Source organism: Pipistrellus hanaki (genome assembly GCF_964339955.1).
Source record: "Pipistrellus hanaki genome assembly, chromosome: 12".
NCBI classification, from domain to species: Eukaryota; Metazoa; Chordata; class Mammalia; order Chiroptera; family Vespertilionidae; genus Pipistrellus; species Pipistrellus hanaki.
The window spans coordinates 14724117-14743232 of record NC_140514.1 but is presented as its reverse complement, the minus strand read 5'-3'; the positions used below and the strand labels follow the sequence as shown (position 1 = coordinate 14743232).

Sequence of the window (19116 nt, the reverse complement as noted above, 5' to 3'; positions counted from 1 at the left end):
CCCTCAGTGAAGGTGGAATTTGAGCTGGGATCTTGATGAAGAGTGCTTAGGTAGAGAGACCTGAAGAGGACACTCCCAGAGGAGGGACAAGTGTGAGAATAGCCACAGGAGAAGTGCCGAAATCTATGAATAATACAAAGTGGATATATTGGGAGGGAAGGTTAGAAAGGGAGTGGCCTGGAGAGAAAGGGGTTAGAGAAAGAACATAGACTGAAAACATCTTCCTGGTTCTTTTTGAGGTCAAGACGGGCTGACACTCAGCAGCAGGGTTGCCAGCACCACCTACAGCCTCAACAGCCCCAGGTCCCATCCTTTTTACCCCTGACAGGGGGGTTTCAATAATGCAGTGTCAGGGACTACGGCGTAGGATGTGCGGATTTCTCTGCAATGGCAGGCAGTTCCTTCTTAATCAGCTCAGAAAGCGAACTGGCACAACCTGAGCTGGCTCACAAAAGAATGGTGCAATCCTTGGCTCTTTTGCACTGATGTGGGCTGTGGTTCCTCTGCTACTAATGGTCTGGGTCGCCTCCAGGTCTGTTTCCTCTTCTGTACAGGAAGGAAACTGAAGCACTTCATCCCTTTCTTAAAGGTTTTCTGACATATGATGAATTCCTTACACTTAAGAGGCAGAAAGCTATTCCCAGATATCTGGCCAATCAGTCTGGAGTGCCAGAGGGCTTTGTTCCAGGTAGGCACTAAACTAATTTCTACTCCCTTCAAATAGCAGCTGGCTGTGTCTTTTTCTCTAAAATAGTTGAAGTCATCTACTTACCCCCAAACCCTGATTGTACTCCTATACATTCCAAGACTGTGATCTGCCTCTTTCTCATCGCTGGGGTACGTCCTAGCTTAGGAAGCAATACTGCAGGCATGAGTCTGCAGCACCCACAAAAGGATTTTAACAAGGTGAGCTCTAACAATACAGCAGGTCCTCAAATAACCTCATTTCATTATATGAGATGCCAAATGAACATAAATCTTGTTTATATCAACTTACCTATAATAAAATGGGTCTCCTTACATGTTGTTTAAAGTCACAGAACCTTGCCCCGGTTGGGTAGCTCAGTTGGTCAGAGCATTGACCCAATACAGCAAGGCTGCAGGTTTGGTCTCCAGCCAGGGCACATAAAAGCAACCAATGAATGAATGAATGAATGGAACAACAAGAAAAAAAAATCCATTCTTTCTCTCTCCCTCCCTATCTCTAAAAATCAAGACATTAACAAATTTTAAAAATGTCACACAAGCTATTGATAATAAGCATGGACTTACTATACGTGGCTTCTAAAATCTATATATAGGGTTGAAATAAAGTAGCTAAACATGTTTAATGTGACAGTATCATAAAGGATCAAAAATCATAACGTGTAAAAGAATGGTTAAGGTAACCGAAGATATTTAATCTAGAGAAGACTTGGGAAACACATGATAGCTATTTTAAACACTTAAAAGGGCAATCACAGGTGAGAATTACTAGAATTCCTAATACCAATGGTAAAATCTGGAGGTATACTCTGACTGGATATAAAGATTTCTAAAACAGGACTGTCTAGGAGTGTTCAAGTAGGATCAGATGACCAGTGATCAGGAATATTTCCTAAGCAGGAGCAAGTAAGATCTGAACCACTGTTCTATCGGTAGTGTGTCTGTCGTGTTCCTCAGTTAAAAACTACTACAAGCAGCTTCAGTCCAACAACTTACTACCCCCGTCCCCATGGGCTTGCATGTTGGTTACTCTAAACAGGAAGCTGGGAAGGCAGTAATACTGGATCCTGGGATATAGTCAGAAGCCTTCATGCAGATACTCTTTCCAGTTTTCCAAACACCCACTCACATGTGGTCTCAAAAACACCCAGTACCTTTACTTAGCTTTACCCACTTCACAATATGCTCAATATGAGCAATTTGTCTCCCAAGCCTAGATCAGGCCTGAGTGTTTCTTGTGAGCCAGTTTAGGCTGAGGAGCCTTGAGAGTTTGTGGAGGAGAAGCCTCCAAACGTGATGACAGCTGAAATCCATGGGAGGAGAGGTATCTAAGGAATCCTGGGAGGCAGATCTAACGGTCCAGGCCTGGCAGCATCACTGTCCAAGAAGGCCCCAGTCTCTATGGTCTATGCGTGGGGCCATTTGTTCTTGGCAGACTTCATTCAAGGGTCTTGTGTGGACCGTGACTAGGGATTGGGCAGAAGGCGATGGGTGGTTGGAGGGAAGCTAGGCCCTTTAGCAGAAGAGGACGACTGGAACACAGCATTGAAGTGGGCTCGGCTTTCAAGCTGCATACGGTGGCCCAATGGGGAGGTGAGTCCACGGACAAAATGGATCCGAACCAGCCCTGACTGCCCCCCAGATACGAGCCATCCATACGAGTCCAGGTTTGGGCTGAAACGTACCTATGAAGAGAATAGAAAACAAGAGAGAGATGCTCATAGTTGGTGCTTTAGGGTGAGTGCCAGTTGTGAGAGCAAAACACCTGGCCACAATCTGACAGGATAGGACCGTGAGAGGGTGAGAAGACAGTGACCAAAGTAAGTTCTTGAAGATGAGTTCTCCAGAGCTGTTTTCCCTCCTAAGCCCTCTTGGTTGCTTTTCATCTCCCATTTCATTGATCACAGGTCCAGAGTTGGGAGAAAATGAGAGTGAAGGGTGGAGAGGATAAGAGGCAAGGTTCTTACTTTATGAATAGCCTCCAGCTGCAGCCTGTCCAGACAGAGCTGAGCCTGCCCCTCTCCCTCCTGCATACGCAGCACTGGTTCTCTACGGAGCAGATCATGGAAGGAACCCTGGGGAGGGGAAGTGTAATGAGAGACAATGAGCAGCTTCTTAGGTTTGCATCTTGGTGCTGGAACTCCTTAGGATTCCCTATTACATAAGGACTACAGTTTCCTACTTTTCCTGGTGCCACACCCCTTCTCCTGGGCCAATTTACCAAATCTGTGTCTTGAAAGAGCAAGTAGTGATGGTTGACGGTTTCAGCATAAGTTCGAGCCTTGGGTGGGTTGAGGGCTCCAGATGCAGAAGAGTGGTCTTGACCTTCAGGACTATCCTGATACGGCATCAGATCTGCTTTATATATAGGCTAGAAAGGAGACCATAAGGTTAGGTCTCATGAGACTGAAGACAAAATGAAAGTAAAAGAGAGAAAATTGGTTTGGGGCAGGAGAGACTTAAAGATGGAGAAAGCAGTATGTTCAAGCATATGTTCAGATGAACTAGGGTAGGCAATACTGTGTATAACAAGACTCCCGGGGATAATACCTGAACTAACCTGTAGTACTAATTTGGGAGGCCATGTGGATTAGGAACTAATAAATGATGCTGCCATTAAATATTCATATACGTACAAATCTTCGCTCTACAGGTCGCTTGACAGTTATTGGGTTCAGTGCCATATCAGGCAATATAGCTGCAATGAGCTCCCCGGATGTATCTCCTGCAGCTATTGTCCCAAGCCAGTCGGATCCTGAAAGACTCTAGTAAGAAAAGACAGATTCGTTCAGTTCTGTGAACTGATAATAATTGCATTCTCAGGGGGGAGAAACACACACACACACACACACAAATGAGTTTATATAACCCATATCCCTAATGATACAGTTACCACACACCTATCTTCTATAAAAAACTACTACCTCTTCCCGACCACCACTAGATGAGTAAATGAATCATTTTCCTGTGTAAAGAGAGGGGCTCACCCAGACAGTGCCTTTTCGAGGAGCAGTGAAGTAGGCCTTGAAACCAAGGTAACCAGCATCAATATAATGAATTCCACAGAGTCCATAACTGTAAGAGAAAGAGGAAATGAAGCTTCCCTTTTCCTAAGATTAATTTCTTCTCCCCATGTCCTTCCAGAAGTCAAACTACCTTACTGAAATCACCCCCAACCCTCCTCTCCCCACACAATAATCTGGAACTCTGAGACCCCAACCCCTAAGGTCTGTCCCCCGAGCTTCTCCTATCTCCATTCCGCCATACGAGGCATAGCAGTTGTCCTGAGCCACGGTGACACCATTGTAGGGGAGCAGCCAGGCCAGCTCTGTACTCAAGAAGCGTTTGATAGAGTTTATTGGTTCATAAGGTCGTCGAAGGTCCCAGAATTTGATTTTCCGGTCGCTCCCTGCAGACACTATGAAATGACTGTGGAAAGATGAAAGATGAAGGAGAAGTTAAAATCTGAACGAGTCTGAAAGAGTCAGCCTTAACCCAGCTTCACCTCCCACCTCCACAACTCTCCTATTCCAACCTGTTGGCTTTGCACCACTGAAGGGTACGCACAGCCTGGTCATGGGCTAGGAAACCCTGGAAGGGGTAGAGCTTCAAAGAGCCATCAGGGAGCCGTATCCGCTGCAAGGGCGAGTTAGTGGGAAGGTTCCAGAAAACCACCATGCCTGCGGTAGGGACATAACATGTAGGTATTAAGGCAGGTTCTCTCTTCCTTACTCTAATTACCTTCTCTATCTTCTATCCTCAGATCTGATCCTCTATGAAATGACATAGGGATAATGATCAGCTAGTCCATTCATTCCCTCATATTTTAAAGACTCAACCTGTTATTTTTAGTTCCAATTCCAAGCAACAAAAAAGTATTATCTTAGTCTGGGACCTGCAGTTAAAAAGTTTGGTTGAATGCACTCAGTAGCCTCTACTTCCTACTAAATCTATGTAAAGGGATTTTGAAAGACCATAAACTGTCTAAGAGAGGGCTGGCAACCTATAGCCCATGGGCCAAGAATAGCCTGCCACCTAATTTGGTAAATAAAGTTTGACTGGAACACAGCCCACTCATTCATTTACCTAATGTCTATGGCTGCTCTCGCTTTACAATAGTGGAGGCGAATAGTTCCAACAATGGCCAAACAGTCCATATAGCATAAAATATTCACTATCAGGACCTTTACCGAAATGTTTGTCAACTCTGCTCTAAGACAAAGAGAATGTGCAAGGAGCCAAAAGCAACAAAATGCAGAGAACAAAAAACAAATCGACAAACAAAAACTAACTTGGCTGACCCAAAACAAGTTGACCCCGACCAGGCTGGCAGAGCAGGGGATACTAAAAAATGTAATTTTGATTAAAATAAGAGATAAACTGCCTTGGCCAATGTGCCTTAGTTAGTTGAGCATTGTCCTATGCACTGAAAGGTTGCTGGTTCGATTCCCAGTTGGGGCACATGCCCAGGTAATGGGTTCATCCCGGTACAGGAAACAACCAATCGATGTTTCTCTCTAACATTGATGTTTCTGTCTCACCCTCTCTCTTCTTCTCCAATATCATTAAAAACATTTTTTTTAAAGACAAACTAATAAACAATAGAATTTTAATAAATAAAAATTGGGAAAAATGTATGTAACTAAACCTCTTTTATATATAAACTCAGGAAATGTAATACCCATGAACCTTTCTTGAAAAAAAGGTATTGACAGTGAATTACAGCTAAGCAGCATTAATAAATATCAGCAATGGAGGGAAAGACAGATGAAAGGAGTAGTAGAGACTTGCAATCATTTCAATGTAAAATTATGATTAAATAACTGGGAATTAAGGCAGCAAAGCAGCATCAAGTATCATGTACCTTGACAATGTAAGAATATCACTAAAAGAAACAATTAGGAGATGGTGGAAGAGATAAGGAGAAGAAATGTGAGAGTGCAATTTCCTTACCTCCCCAGCAGAAAGGCTACTGATAATGTCTAAAACTTGTCACTTAAAAACGACAACCTAACACCTCCAACTACTTAATGTTATCTATAATTTTTATTTTTTATTTTTAATCTTAAAAGTATCTTTAAGGAACTAATGTCTCTGTGGTAAGGGAACATCTACTAGGAGTTTAGCTCATCTTTCAGCTTCACTTGTCTTTTCTACTATAAAATCAAAGTATAATTACATTTAACATCTTTTCATTTAAACTTGCTATAGTACATGATCCCATTTCTTTTTTTCTTTTTTTTATAATATATTTTATTGATTTTTTACAGAGAGGAAAGGAGAGCAATAGAGAGTTAAAAACATCAATGACAGAGAAACATCTATTAGCTGCCTCCTGCACACCCCCTACTGGGCATGTGCCTGCAACCAAGGTACATGCCCTTGACTGGAATCAAACCCGGGACCTTTCTGTCCGCAGGCTGACGCTCTATCCACTGAGCCAAACCGGTTTCAGCTGATCCCATTTCTTTTCAGCTTTACATATGCACAGAGAACTACATGAAATTATGTTCCTCTACTCAATTACTTTTCTAAGTAGAAACATTCCAATAACTTTTTTCTTTCGTCTCTGTATTTTTTTTTACATTGCCTGAATATTTATAACTATGTAATGCTCAACACTCAACCAAAAAGGAAACAACAACCCAAAGCAAGCTTAAAGAGCAATAGCTCCTTAGGTTTGGTTTTGTTTTTTACCATTATAGTATCCCGCAGCCAGGTGGTGGTGGGGCCGGGTGGGCATCCAGGCCAGGCTAAGGCACTGCCCACACTCAGAGGGGTCTGATACCTGCACAGACCCCACCTGCAGGGTTGCCACACACTGAACCTGCAGGGACAGAAGAGATGGGACTAGGGTTAGGAATACCTATTGTTTGGAATGAAGACTCAGATTAGTGTCCAATCCGGCAGGAGAGGAAGATCTCTCAGAGTGAGAAAGACTCTCTAAGGACTCAGTAAGGGAGGCTCCAGAAGATGGAGCCAGGGTAAGGCAGCAGGTTCCTCACTCACCTTATAGATGGCGGGCTTCATTGCATCTGTGAGGGGAAAAGAGCAGAACTGATTCTCTGATCCAGAAGACCGAGGTCCTAATAAGCCTTGCTCTTAGATCAGCACCCCACCCTTTCAATAGTGACGTTCCCTTACACTCTTATCTTTTCCCCATCAAATGTACGAGCCCACCTTTCTCTGCCCCATCTTCTTCTTTCCTCCTATTCTCACAGTATCCTATCAGAATGGCGGTTCCCTCCACTCTGCTCTCTTCTCACCATTTCCCAAAGAACTTTGCTCTCTGGTTACCCATCCTATCATCTGCATTATTCACTCTCTCTTCCCCTCCTGGGTCATTCTCACATTCACACTATCGCCTCCTATCTAAACCAACCAAACAAGACTCTTACCTCCATCCACTACCCTGTCACGTGTTCCCCTTCACAGCCAGACTTTCTGAAAAAAATTGTCTATCCATTCTATCTTCACTTCTTCACCTCCCAATCGCTCCTCAAGCCACTCCTCCACCTGCTCACCAAACATGGGCCTTCTCAGGGTTCAAACTGAGATGCCCTCTTCAACTCAGTGCAGTTGAAAAACAAGTAAATTCAACCAATAGGAGCTGCCTTCCCCTGACCCTCCTCTTCTTGCTCATATTCAGCTCTATCTTCTCTCCCTCTGTTTACAACAGAGAGTGTGTTTCTATGTATGTGTGGTGGTGAGGACAGGAGAGGCTGAGGACAAGATTAGGAGAACAAGAGTATGGCAGGGACGACTGGCCCTATTAGTCAACCTCAGCTGTTGGCAGTTCTTTACACAGCTAACTGTGGCCAAGAGGAAGAAGCCTGAGAGCAGGGAGAACAGGGAAGAGAGGGAGATGAAGGCAATGTGATGAAAAAATGCAGTTATAAGTCTGCAAAAGAGAATTATTTGTGGGCTGCTGAAGAGAGAGGTCAAGTACAGAACGTGTGAAGCCAGAATGGAAGGTGTGGCTGTGCAAGGCTTTGTACTATAGAGACTGGGCCTAGAAGAGTTTCCGGGGAGATGGACAGGCCCTACAAAGATCTGGCCATGGCCACAGCAGCCTCATTCTCCTTTTTGCTGGGCTACTCACCTGGGGGCTGCTGTGCCAGCAGGGCGTCGGGATGGGGCAGACTGAACAGCAGCACCTTCCCGTCTGAGCAAGCAAGAGCCAAGAGACCCAGCCGAGGCAGGAGAGGAGCCTAGGGGGTGAGACCAGATCTGTGCTGAGGACTGCTGGCTTAGGAGCCTCTCAGAAAACTTCTGAGGTTCTAGTTTCTGGAAATACGACATAGGTTGCTAGGAAAAAATGCCATCCACCGCCATCCAAACTCTGTTCCTCCTACTCTGGGAACACCCAGAGCCTTTGCTCTGGCTCTGAGTCCAAGGGCCATCACACAATCAACTGGGAGGTACCTTCCGAGGGGTGCCTGGAAGTTCCCATGCTCCACTGGGGCAGAACTTGAGGTCCCAAATGCAGCCGTGGTCACAAGCAATCCCATAGACAAAGTGGGCCCTGTTGCCAGGACTGAGGAGAGAAGCCATATGGGGAGTATGGGTAAGAAGAAGGGGGGTCTAGGGCTGCCAGAGCCTGTGTGCTCCCCTTATTTCAAACCAATCCAAGCCCTCCCTCCCCCGCAACCCAAACCCGGATCCTGCCCAGCCCCGTCCGTCGCTCCTCCTCAGACACCCTCCCGGAGTCAGCAGTGTCCCAGCCCCACCTCACCAGCTTTCTTGCTGCAAGGTCCCAAGGCCCCAGAGCTGCAGCAGCCCGGGACCCGAATGAAGCTGGCTCAGGGAATGGGTCTCATTCATGTCAGGGCTGGAGAAAAGGGCCACGTACTGCGAGGCTGCGGCCCCCTCCGGCACTGGGCACCAGTCCAGAGCCCAGAGAGGGCCCCCTGTGAAGAAGGACACATCCCAGCGCTCCGGGTGTGCCGTGATCGAGCTAAATCTGGAGACAAGTCAAAGATAGAATGAAAAAAGGAGTTAATAAAAGGTAATGAAAAATTCATAGGTGAATGGATAAATAAACAGTGATACGTCCAAACAAACGAAGTATTTGTCCAATCCCTAGAATGTACACACACCAAAAGTGAACCCTAATGTAAACTATGGACTTCGAGTGACTATGCTATACCAATGTAGGTCATCAATTCCGGTGGAGAATGTTGATAGTGGGAGAAGTTATGCATGCGTGGGGGCAGGAGGTATATCAGAAATCTCTATCTCTTCCTCTCAATTTTCCCATGAAGTTAAATTGCTCTAAAAATTTTAGTTAGTAAAAAGGTAATGAGGACAGAATGGGAATTCCACCAGAGTTAGAATGAACTGGCTTCAGCAAGGGCCGGAGGATCAAGGACAGTCTACAGGTGAGAGCAGTCCTCGCTCTCGTTTGTGTTTTCCTCCTTTCCCTCCCAGTCCTTCTGTTCTAGTTCACCTTCAAAGACATCAGGTATGCATCCTGGTTACTACAGTGTTCTCTCCGGGGCCAGTCTGTCAGGGACTACCCGAGTATAGATGAGCTTGTAAACAGGTTTGACCCTCAACCTCCATAGTGTCCTTTAGTCTGGCCAGCAGCAACGAGCACTGCAAACTAGAGGGGACTGACCAGATCTACCCGGGACTCCGACCCTTGGGATCAACTGGACCAGCAGCAGGGGAAGAACAGGGCCAATCTGTCCCCTTCCAACATTCATTTTTCCTACTTCTCTCCTAGAATTAGAAGAGATATAATCTACCTGTTAATGCGGTAGAGTGTGCCATCTTCAGGAAGTCCTTCACGTTGCACAGAAAACAGTGGAGACTTCTCCTCCTGGGGCAGGTAGGGAGCTGCCTCACTAGGGAAGGCAAAGGGAACAACAGCCTGAACCTGGAAGAGTTTCTCCTTTTCTAGGATTCCCGTCATAAATCTAGATCCTCTGTCACTCTGTAGCCTCCAGTGGTATCACCACCCCCCCAAGGCTTCAGAGATGGCTCTTCAACTTACAGTTCAGATAACAAGTGCCACTTCCAGGCTAAAGGAATCCATTCTGCAAACTCCCAGTACGAATGCTTCTGTTCTCGACTAGAGGGACGGAGAAGCATTAACGAAGGAAGAGATAAATTCTAAGCAGTTCTGCCCAAAAAAACTTTCTGTGATAATGGTCCTGGCTAGTGTGGCCCAGGGGTTGAGTGTCAACCTATGAACCAGGAGGTCACAGTTCAATTCCTTGTCAGGGCACAAGACCCCTAGTGTGGGGTGTGCGAGAGGCACCAATCAATGAATCTCTCTCATCACTGATGTTTCTCTCTCTCCACCTTCCTCTCTGAAATAAATAAAAAGATATTAAAAACAAACAAACAAAAGGTTACCAGTTCGATTCCTGCTCAGGGCACATGACCCGGTTGCAGGTTTGACCCATGGTAGGGGGCATGCAGGAGGCAGCCAACTGGTGTTTTGCTCTCATATCAGTTTTTTTTCCTCTCTCCCTTCCTTTCTCTCTAAAAATTAAAATTACAATTAAAATAATCAATTAAAAGAAAAGCTTTCTGGGCATTTGAAATGGGGCTATTGCAAAGGAGAAACTGAATTTTACTTTTAAATTGCTACATGCAGCTACTGCCTTGAATAACAGACAGCACAGCACTAAAACTTTTGCCTTTGGAGCAGTGTCGTTTATTTATGATGTCTTCAGTGCTCTACCCTGTGAGTGCCTGCCCTCTTTCTCACAGCCCCATTCTAGATCATTCTGTGCACTCCACCACCCTTCCATTCCCAGGCCCCATTCCCAAGTCTCACAGGTCCTTGGTGAGATGGAGGCACTTCCAGACAGGAGCCATGATGTGATTGGACAAGCCATTGGGAGCCATGCCCCGGCAGTGCAGCTTCTGCTTCTGGGATCAAATGAAGAAAGTGTCAAGGAGAATTTTATAGCCAGAGGAAGTTCCCAGGACACAGCTTTCTCAGCTTTTACTTTTCTCCGCACAACTTCCCCTCTAACCTTTGCCATATCAGAATCTCAAAAGATTTATGTTAAAACCATTACAAAGACTTCTCCACCTTCTGCTCCTACTCCTCCATCAAAACTGCAAAATCTGCCTGGCTGGTGTGGCTCAGTGGTTGAGTGTTGACCTATGAACCAGGAGGTCACGGTTCGATTCCTGGTCAGAGCACATGCCTGGGTTGCAGGCTCCATCCCTAGTGTGGGGCGTGCAGGAGTAGCTGATTGATGATTCTCATCATTGATGTTTCTATCTGTCTCTCTCTTTCTCTCTGAAATAAGTAAAAAAAACTTACATTTTTTAAAACTGCAAAGTCTGTTACATGTTTTTTGAACGTTTTCCTTGATGTCTCCACACATTGGACTTAGGGGATTTCCATTTACTTCTTAAAACTCTTGCCTATGGAGTAGTCTTTCCTTCCTCCTCCCATCTTTCTAATATTGCTTTGCTGGTTCTCCCTCCTCTAATAGACTTGGTCCATGATGGTATTTCCCAGAGACATCCTGACTTCTTTTCCAACCTCCATACATGCACTCCTGGTCATTTCACCCCATGTCCCAACATTATACCCGATTATAAAGTTTGACTACCATCATTACCCGTTAATCAAGTTTACATTTTAATAAGCTCAAACTTCACTAGTTTTCAACTTTTCTACAAACTCTAGATCCATACAGTGGTGCCAAGCAATTTTAGAGCCTGAAGCAAAAGGAAAATCAGTAATACAGTTCCTGTCTTTATTTAAAATTTGATATTTGAAATAAATAAATAAATAAATAAATAAATAAATAAATAAATAAAATGTGATATTTGGTCATTATAGATTTGTTAAATTAATTTTGATTTTTAAAAATGTACCAAAATATTCATCCTGATTTCTAAGGATTTGGTGCTCCCTTAAATGTTGCACTTAAGACAAGTAAGGCACTGGTCCCATATTCAATTCTGATTGGTGACCAGATGTCCCCAGCATGGTCCACGGTCTACAGGCACTTCCAACTCAGTATGTGAGAAAGTGAGCTCATCACCTGCCCATCTTTGCCTCTCCTGCGTTCCCCACTCTTCCTATTTGGGATGACGAAACATCTTGGAAATGGATAATGTTAGTGGTTGCACAACACTATGAATGCATTAAATGCCAGCGAGCTATACATTTTTAAATGGTAAGTTTTCAGTTATGTAGATTTTACCACAATTAAGCACACACCTTTAATGGCTCCTACTGTCACTCCTTTTATCTTCTCTAGTTTAATCCCCACTTTACCCAAAGCCCTATGCTGTAGCCATAATCAATTTCTGAAAAAAATCAATCTCTCTGGCACACTTTCATTTACCTGTTGAGACCTAGCTGAACTATCATTCCTTTGTGAAGCCTAAGCAGTTGACTACCCCTCCTCTATTTGGCTAACACATTTTGATCTCTCCTGGCCTAGCAACTGAACTTTGGGAGGCAGGACTCTGCTTTATTCACGATTTGTGTTTCCTAGCTCGCAGTAGATGCTCAATATAGGTTTTGGGTATTTTTGTTAATCGTCACCAGAGAGAATTTTTTCCCCACTGATTTGTAGAGGTTGGGAGGAGAGAGACATACAGAAACATCGATGTGACAGAGACAATCGATCGGTTGCCTCTCACACATGCCCTAACCAGGTGGAGATCAAGCCTACAACCGAGGTACATGCCCTTGACCAGAATTGTACTCGGGACTCTTCAGTCCGTGGGCTGACACTCTAACCACCAAGCCAAACTGGCTAGAACAGATGTTCAAAAGATGAATGAATAATCCTGTTTACTTACACCCTTAGCTCCTGCAATCTCAAGTGTATTTGAATTTGTATCTTTCTTCTTTTACCTCTTTTGGTCATCATAGTGACTAGGTCAAAGCCTTCCTTTCTGGGAACTAATAATCCTATTAGTTCCTTCAGTGGATCCTCTTACCCCTGACGTGGTTCCTCGTGGGGTGCTGCGGGCCGCAGCAGGCTCAGGGTCAGATGAGCTCTCACTTGGGACCTCACTTTCTTCTCCATCTTCAGCCTCAACCTTGAGAACAAAGTCTTCGTCTCGCGTGGTGTCGTCCTCTTCCTCTCCACCTTGACAGACTGACTGTGGCCGGATCTTCTTTGGTTTGATGGGGCTGCTCACCTTGGGGCCCTCAGGACAGGACACTGGAGCAGGCAGGGCTGTTGAGAGCTCTTCCGCCAGTTCCTGAAGATACAGAAGTGCCCTGTGGGGTAGGGCAGAGTCAGACATACTCACAAACACTTAACAAGAGCCCACTCTTTATCTATTTATTTATTTAGAGCCCACTCTTCCAGACACTGGGTTGATTCTTATTGCACTGGACCCTCAGTGACCCTGTGAAGCAGCTATTTATTTCTCCTTCCCTTCTGATAGATAAACATAATTCCAGGAAAGTAAAGTGACTTGGTCAAAATGATTCAGATAACATATGTGGGATCTAAACCAGGTCTTCTGACTTCAAGTCCCAAGCACTTTTCACTCTACCACAGTAAAAAATCACAGATGGCAACAGAAAATAATAGAAAGGTGCGGATATACTGATATACTATATCTGAGTGGTAAAATTGTAATGAAGACCTGGGGGGAAATTGTGAAAAACGGATAGGATACAAAGATTTTACAGAAAGAAAATCCTAGACAGACAAAGTGAACAACAGATGAAAGTTGCTGATATAAAAACCAGATCACTCAAGTCCCCAGAACCCGACACCTCATCATAGTCTTTTCATCTCCCCAACATCTGACCCACCCTGATTCCTTCACCCCAACCTCCACTCAAGATGCGCCCCAATCCTTACACTTGGGCAGCCCTCCGGCGGGGTCGCTGCCCAGGTGGAGTCTCAAAGTCCTCAGGGGGCCTCTTTGGAGCCGGAGACTCTGGCTGATCCAGGCCTTTGGACAACTTCAGCAGAAGCAGCTCTGCCTTGGTCTTCCGACCTCGTTTCTTAGGCATGGGGGTGGACAGCGGGATGGATGAATCTAAGTGACCAGGAGCCAGAGGGACTGGTGGAGGATTAGGTTGTTGAGGCCTTTTGGGGCCTTTCCGCGCCCTACCACCTCTCTTCCGGCCAGGCTTTGAGCCCCTAGGCTTTGAGACCTTTGACATCTCTGAAGAAAGATCTGTAGAGAAGAATACGTGTCTATGAGATGGGACCAGAGCTCAAACCTCTTTAGAACAGACTACAACATACCCAGGCTTGTTAAACCTATGAACTCAACCTGTTCTCTTTCATCTTAAACTGAGCACAGGGAGAGAAGAAGATGAGAAGACAAGGTACATACCTTGCTGTTCTAGTCTGGGTAGGCTTTCCTGTTCTGGAAGGAGCTTTTTCTCATCAAGAGAACCCTCAAGTCCAGTCAAAGAGGTAGGCAGAGACATCTCTATGGAAGCCTCGGTGCTGGCTGTGTCTGAAGTGGTCCTGACATCAAGCTGATTTAGCACCTCTTGTCCCGGAGAGCCCACTACAGTCACGTTCCCCACGGGGCCGGCCTCCCCCAGGGCGACATAGCCGACCCCGCAGGTATCCATCAGCACCCCCCAAAATGGTTGCCCCTGCACACAGACAGACAAATGAAAAGAAGGTAAAATCTATTTGTACTGACTCCGATTTTTCTATTTTTCTCCCCTCACTGCCCTTCCCGAAACCAGAAATCTAAGCTGCCTGATCATGTATTCATTCAGTAATAGTTACTAAACATCTTCCATGTCAGGTATTATGACAATAAGCAAGACAGACAAGGTCCCTGCCCTCATGGAACTTACATGCTAGTGAAGCTGATAATAACAAACAAATAATAATACAGCCACCATTTTTTAAGACAATTGCTATGTGCAAGCACTGTAGTAAGTGCTTTATTTACATTATATAACTTAAAGCTCATAACATTTCTTGTAATGATACTGCAGTGAATGCCTAGATCTAAAAGCCATCTTTATAAGCATTAGTCAAGGAACAGATTTATTTAAAAATAAGTAAAACAGCCCTAACCAGTTTGGCTCAGTGGACTGAGTGTCAGCCTCTGGACTGAAAGGTTCCGGGTTCAATTCTGGTCAAGGGCATGTACCTTGGTTGCGGGCACATCCCCAGTAGAGGGTGTGCAGGAAGCAGCTGATCTATGTTCCTAACTTTCTACCCTTCTCCCATCCTCTCTGTAAAAAATTAATAAAATATATATATTTTTTAATAAAAAATAAGTAAAACAGTTCTCCAGTGCCCAGTCATCAGTCTTTTACCTGGGTTGGGGAGGTGGTAGGCTTTGAGACAATTAAGGAGCATCCTACTACATTAAGAGACTTTTCCCTGCCCTGGTCAGTAGCTCGGTTGGTTAGTGTCATTCCGATATAACAAGTTTGTGGGTTCGGTTCATTACCCGCCGGTCAGGACACATACAAGAACCAACCAATTAATGCACAAATAAGTGGAACAACACATCAATGTCTCTCTCAAATCCACATATTAAAATTTTTAAGAAAAAAAGAGCTTTCCCCACATTGAAGAATGGATTTTAAAACGGTCATAAATCTTCATTTTCTTCAAACCCAGGAATCAGGTGTACAACCATGGACCAAAGTCAATAGGAGATAAAACACTGATACCAACCAAAAACCTGAGCAACAAAGAACTCTGCCAGGGCACAGTTTTCAGCCAGAAAAACCTGCTTGTCTGGGTCAAAGGGGGAGAAATAGTTCAAATCTGAGGAGGGAATTCCCCGTAGGACTGTGTGTATCTTCAGGATAAAGAAATGATCCGTCTTATAGAAAAGGTTGCTGATGAAAACATACGAAATGTCAAACCAATTAAAAGTTCACAACAGTCTGAGTGGATTATAAATGATAACAGCCAACTCTCTAACTCAGGTGTTAAGGACACACTATAACATCATGTGCTAAAGATAGAAGAGAACAATGCCAAAGTAAATGGAGGTCAGTGAGAATCCACCTGCACTGTTCTCTGGTAAATAGCAAGCCCTGTCAGAACTACTCCATTCAAAGTTAGTAACAGCCTGGCTGGTGTGGCTCAGTGATTGAGCATTGACCTGTAGGTCATGGTTTTGATTCCTGGTCAGGGCACATGCCCAGGTTGCAGGCTCAATCCCCAGTGGGGGGCATGCAGGAGGCAGCCGATCAATGATTCTCTCTCATCAGCTATGGCTCCATAAACAAGTTGCCTCTACAATCAGAATGTGACCACGTAAATGGGGAAGACACTTCTCTGGCTCCCAAATCCAGAAGCACTCCGAGGCCACAATCTGCACCAGCAAAATGCACACATGCTGGCCTGCCTCTCCCCTCTCTAATCTCAGGCCCCAATTTGAGTTCCTTAAGAGCACATTTGATCAGAAAGACCTAAATCACATTCAGAGTCTTGGATGGTAAATTTCCAGGAAATGAAATCTCTAGCTTTCCAGGCTCTAAGTGGAAGTTGTTCATTTCCTCACATCCCACTTACCCAAGGTGAGAAAGTGGGATCAGGGTCTTCTCAGTTCCTCTCCAATGCCACTGCTTGACAAGTAGTCCTTCCCCTCTTGCAAAAGCCTTGTTCCTCTGAAGCTTGTAACATTCAGCTAAAGCCCTGCTAATCGCTCCGTTGTTACACCCTGGACCCTGTCATCACATAATACTTTTTAACCTCCAGAATCGCTAAGACATTTACTATCTGATCACAACCTCCCATCATTACAGCTAGACTGCTCAACTCCCATCACTGTATCTATTCTTCAATCACATCTAGCCACTATTCATTGATCTCTCCAATTTCTCCCTATGGCAGCAGCCACATACAATCTAGCTTAGATTTCTTTAGTCAGACTCTATTGACATTATAAACTTTCCTTCTGTCTGTCTTTTGTTTCACAGATCTGGCAAAATTCCAGCCTTAGATGAACCGATCTTCTACCTTCTTCATTGTGTGCATCTAAGCTACACAATCACACTTTCTCTCTTAGTCTCTCCACACCCTCTCTCTTCCAATGTCTGATCCCCTGGTTCTCAGCAGATAACTTTGCTTCTGGTTTTTGAAACAAAATTTAAAGCCATTAGAGGGAAATACTTGGATTTCTTGCAAAGTAGCTTGATCCTCCGTGCATTTAGACTCCTCCCTCATCCACTTAAAGCCTCACCTTCCATAGCGTTCAAGCCCCATTTTCTGCCTTCTTAAGGAAACTAGTCATTTATTCTTTTCTTCTCTATGGGCATCTTCCAAAAAGCACGGACCTCTTTTTGTGTGTGGGGTTTTTTTTGTGTGTGTGTTGTGTGTTTTTTTGTTGGTGGTGGTGGTGGTTTTTTTTGTTTTTTTGTTAATCCTCACCTGAGGATATTTTTTTTCCATTGATTTTTGTTTTTTTTAGAGAGAGTAGAAGGGGCAGAGGAAGGGATTAAGAGGGGGAGGGAAGGCTGAGTGCGGGAAGGAGGAAGAAAGAGAAAAACATTAATGTGAGAGAGACACACCAATTGGTTGCCTCCCCTACACATCCTGACAGGTGCCAGCGATCAAACCTGTAGCCCAGGAATCAAACCCAAGACCCTTCGGTGAGCAGGCCAATTCTCTTAACTATTGGGCAACACCAGCCAGAGCCAAAGAGCATGTTTAAATGTTTACAATTCGCATCTTAACACACACACAAATTGCCCTTCAACCCATATTCCTCCTCCAACTAATATGTTCCTCCTCCATCTCACAGACTTTTAAAAGAGTTGCCTGCCCTTACATTTTAATTATCCTACTTCCTCCTAACGAGGATATAGCCCCCACCCCATCCCTGAAGCTGAAATTCCTCAGTAATTGCTGCCAATTAACTCAATTGACACTTCTCAGTCTTATTTAACTTGACCTCTCAGCAGCACTGAAGCTACTTATCATTACTTTCTTGAAACACTGTCTTTTCTTGAGAAGAAATTCAAATTCAGTAACCTTCCAGAAGTTCCTCAATCTTTTACAATTTAAACTCACTGTTGGTTCTAACATACTATTTCCCAAAGTCTGGTACAACTGGTGGTATGCAATATTATTTTAATAGTATAAAAATGAACAGTTTTACTCGACTGTGTTTTTATTTTAACTTATAAAATATATATATATAACAAGCCCATGAAACTTCATGGGTTCATATATTGCATGGAGACGAAAGCACTTAAACTTTAAAAATAAATCAATTTAAAGAAAACTCTAATAGTACAGTTGGTAAGAATGGGTGGCAAAAGTGCTAATGGCACAGGAATGACTTAAGTTTGTGTAACAATACGCCGCTCCGGGAAGAGGCTTGGCCATACCCTGCAGCTCTCTAACCAAGTGCTGGGTGGGGTTGAAGGCGTCACCTCTGCCCTCCCAGCCAACTCGCCAGGGGAGAAAAGGGCCAGGCGAGGAAACTAACTGGCCCTGGACTGCGCCAATGAGGTTGCAGCGCGCGGGGCACAACCCCCAGGTTTCGAAGAGCCTCCCGGAGGAGGAGGAGGGAGGAGGCTGGGGCACAGCTGCAGGAGGGACTGACCCGCAGCTCCTCTAAGGTGCCCGCCTGCCCTCCCTCAGCCCTGAGCAGGGGAGCACCTTTCACCACCGGCCCGGGCCTGCGGCCAGCCCTGGGCTTTCCAAAGCTGAGGACTACTGTAGGTTCCCAGCGTCGAGGGAGGTAACGTAAGCAGCGCCCAGGCCAGGACACTGGATGCTGTGTTACGGGCACCGTGTGAGTGGAGGAGGCGAGGCCGTGGTTTGCAGAGATGGGGGATGCATTCTGGCCACGGTGGGTAAGGAAGTGGGGAGCTTGATGGTTCCTATAGCAGCCGCCCAGGGGCTGGAGGTCGCGATGCTGTGCAGAATGGGAACAGCGGAGCCAATATTTTGGCGCCACCGAAAAAGGAGGAGGAGTAATCGTGGGGGGCCCCCGCACACCCCACGGCTGTACACTCACCCTCACCAAAGTCCTTCCGGAAGTCCAAGTTCGAAGATGGCGCCGCCCGTCTGGTCGCGGCTTTATGACGTAATCCCGTAGCTACTCTTCATTGACGGTCCATCCCCGACCTCCGGTAGCAGTGCACAAAGGTAAACATGTGAGTTTGGTTGCGAGTGTGTGCCAGAGAGTTTTCTATTGCACTGTGTTCCACAATGCAACGCGGCGAGGGTTCCCGGGCCCTTTCGGAGCGGGAGAAGCTCCCGGCTCCGGCAGCGCGGAGGGTGCTGCAAGGCCTTATGGGAATTGCAGTGTCTGGAAGGTAAGGTTGGCGCCTGCGCGGTGACGCTCGCCGCGCCCACCGGGGTTCCCACGCGGCCTCTACGCTCTACTCGAGTGTGCTGCTCCCCAGGCTTTTCTTCTGGGTCTATGGCGGGCTGGGCCAGGGCGGATGTGAGGGTTTACCTGCGACGTTGGAGCCAAAGACAGACACTGGGAGACAAAAGAATCCAT

General features: G+C 45.4%; 1 protein-coding gene across 2 annotated transcripts; it reads right to left on the bottom strand.

Moving 5' to 3' along the window:
- Positions 1-1379: 1379 nt before the first annotated feature.
- Positions 1380-18761, bottom strand: GTF3C2 (general transcription factor IIIC subunit 2). 2 transcript variants are annotated; one of them, XM_084900419.1, is made up of 19 exons: positions 18625-18761; positions 14002-14272; positions 13518-13839; positions 12637-12922; positions 10496-10590; positions 9704-9781; positions 9456-9554; positions 8441-8668; positions 8131-8242; positions 7808-7916; positions 6715-6740; positions 6403-6532; positions 4241-4385; positions 3973-4134; positions 3693-3780; positions 3342-3470; positions 2927-3076; positions 2673-2780; positions 1380-2390 (listed from the first exon to the last, which is right to left on the bottom strand). In XM_084900419.1, the coding sequence occupies exons 2-19, from the start codon at positions 14246-14248 to the stop codon at positions 2172-2174; spliced, it is 2733 nt and encodes a 910-aa protein (XP_084756545.1). In that variant the 5' UTR covers positions 14249-14272; positions 18625-18761; the 3' UTR covers positions 1380-2171. The 2 variants fall into 2 exon arrangements, with proteins under 2 accessions (XP_084756545.1, XP_084756546.1); XM_084900420.1 differs by lacking the exon at positions 2673-2780.
- Positions 18762-19116: the final 355 nt, after the last annotated feature.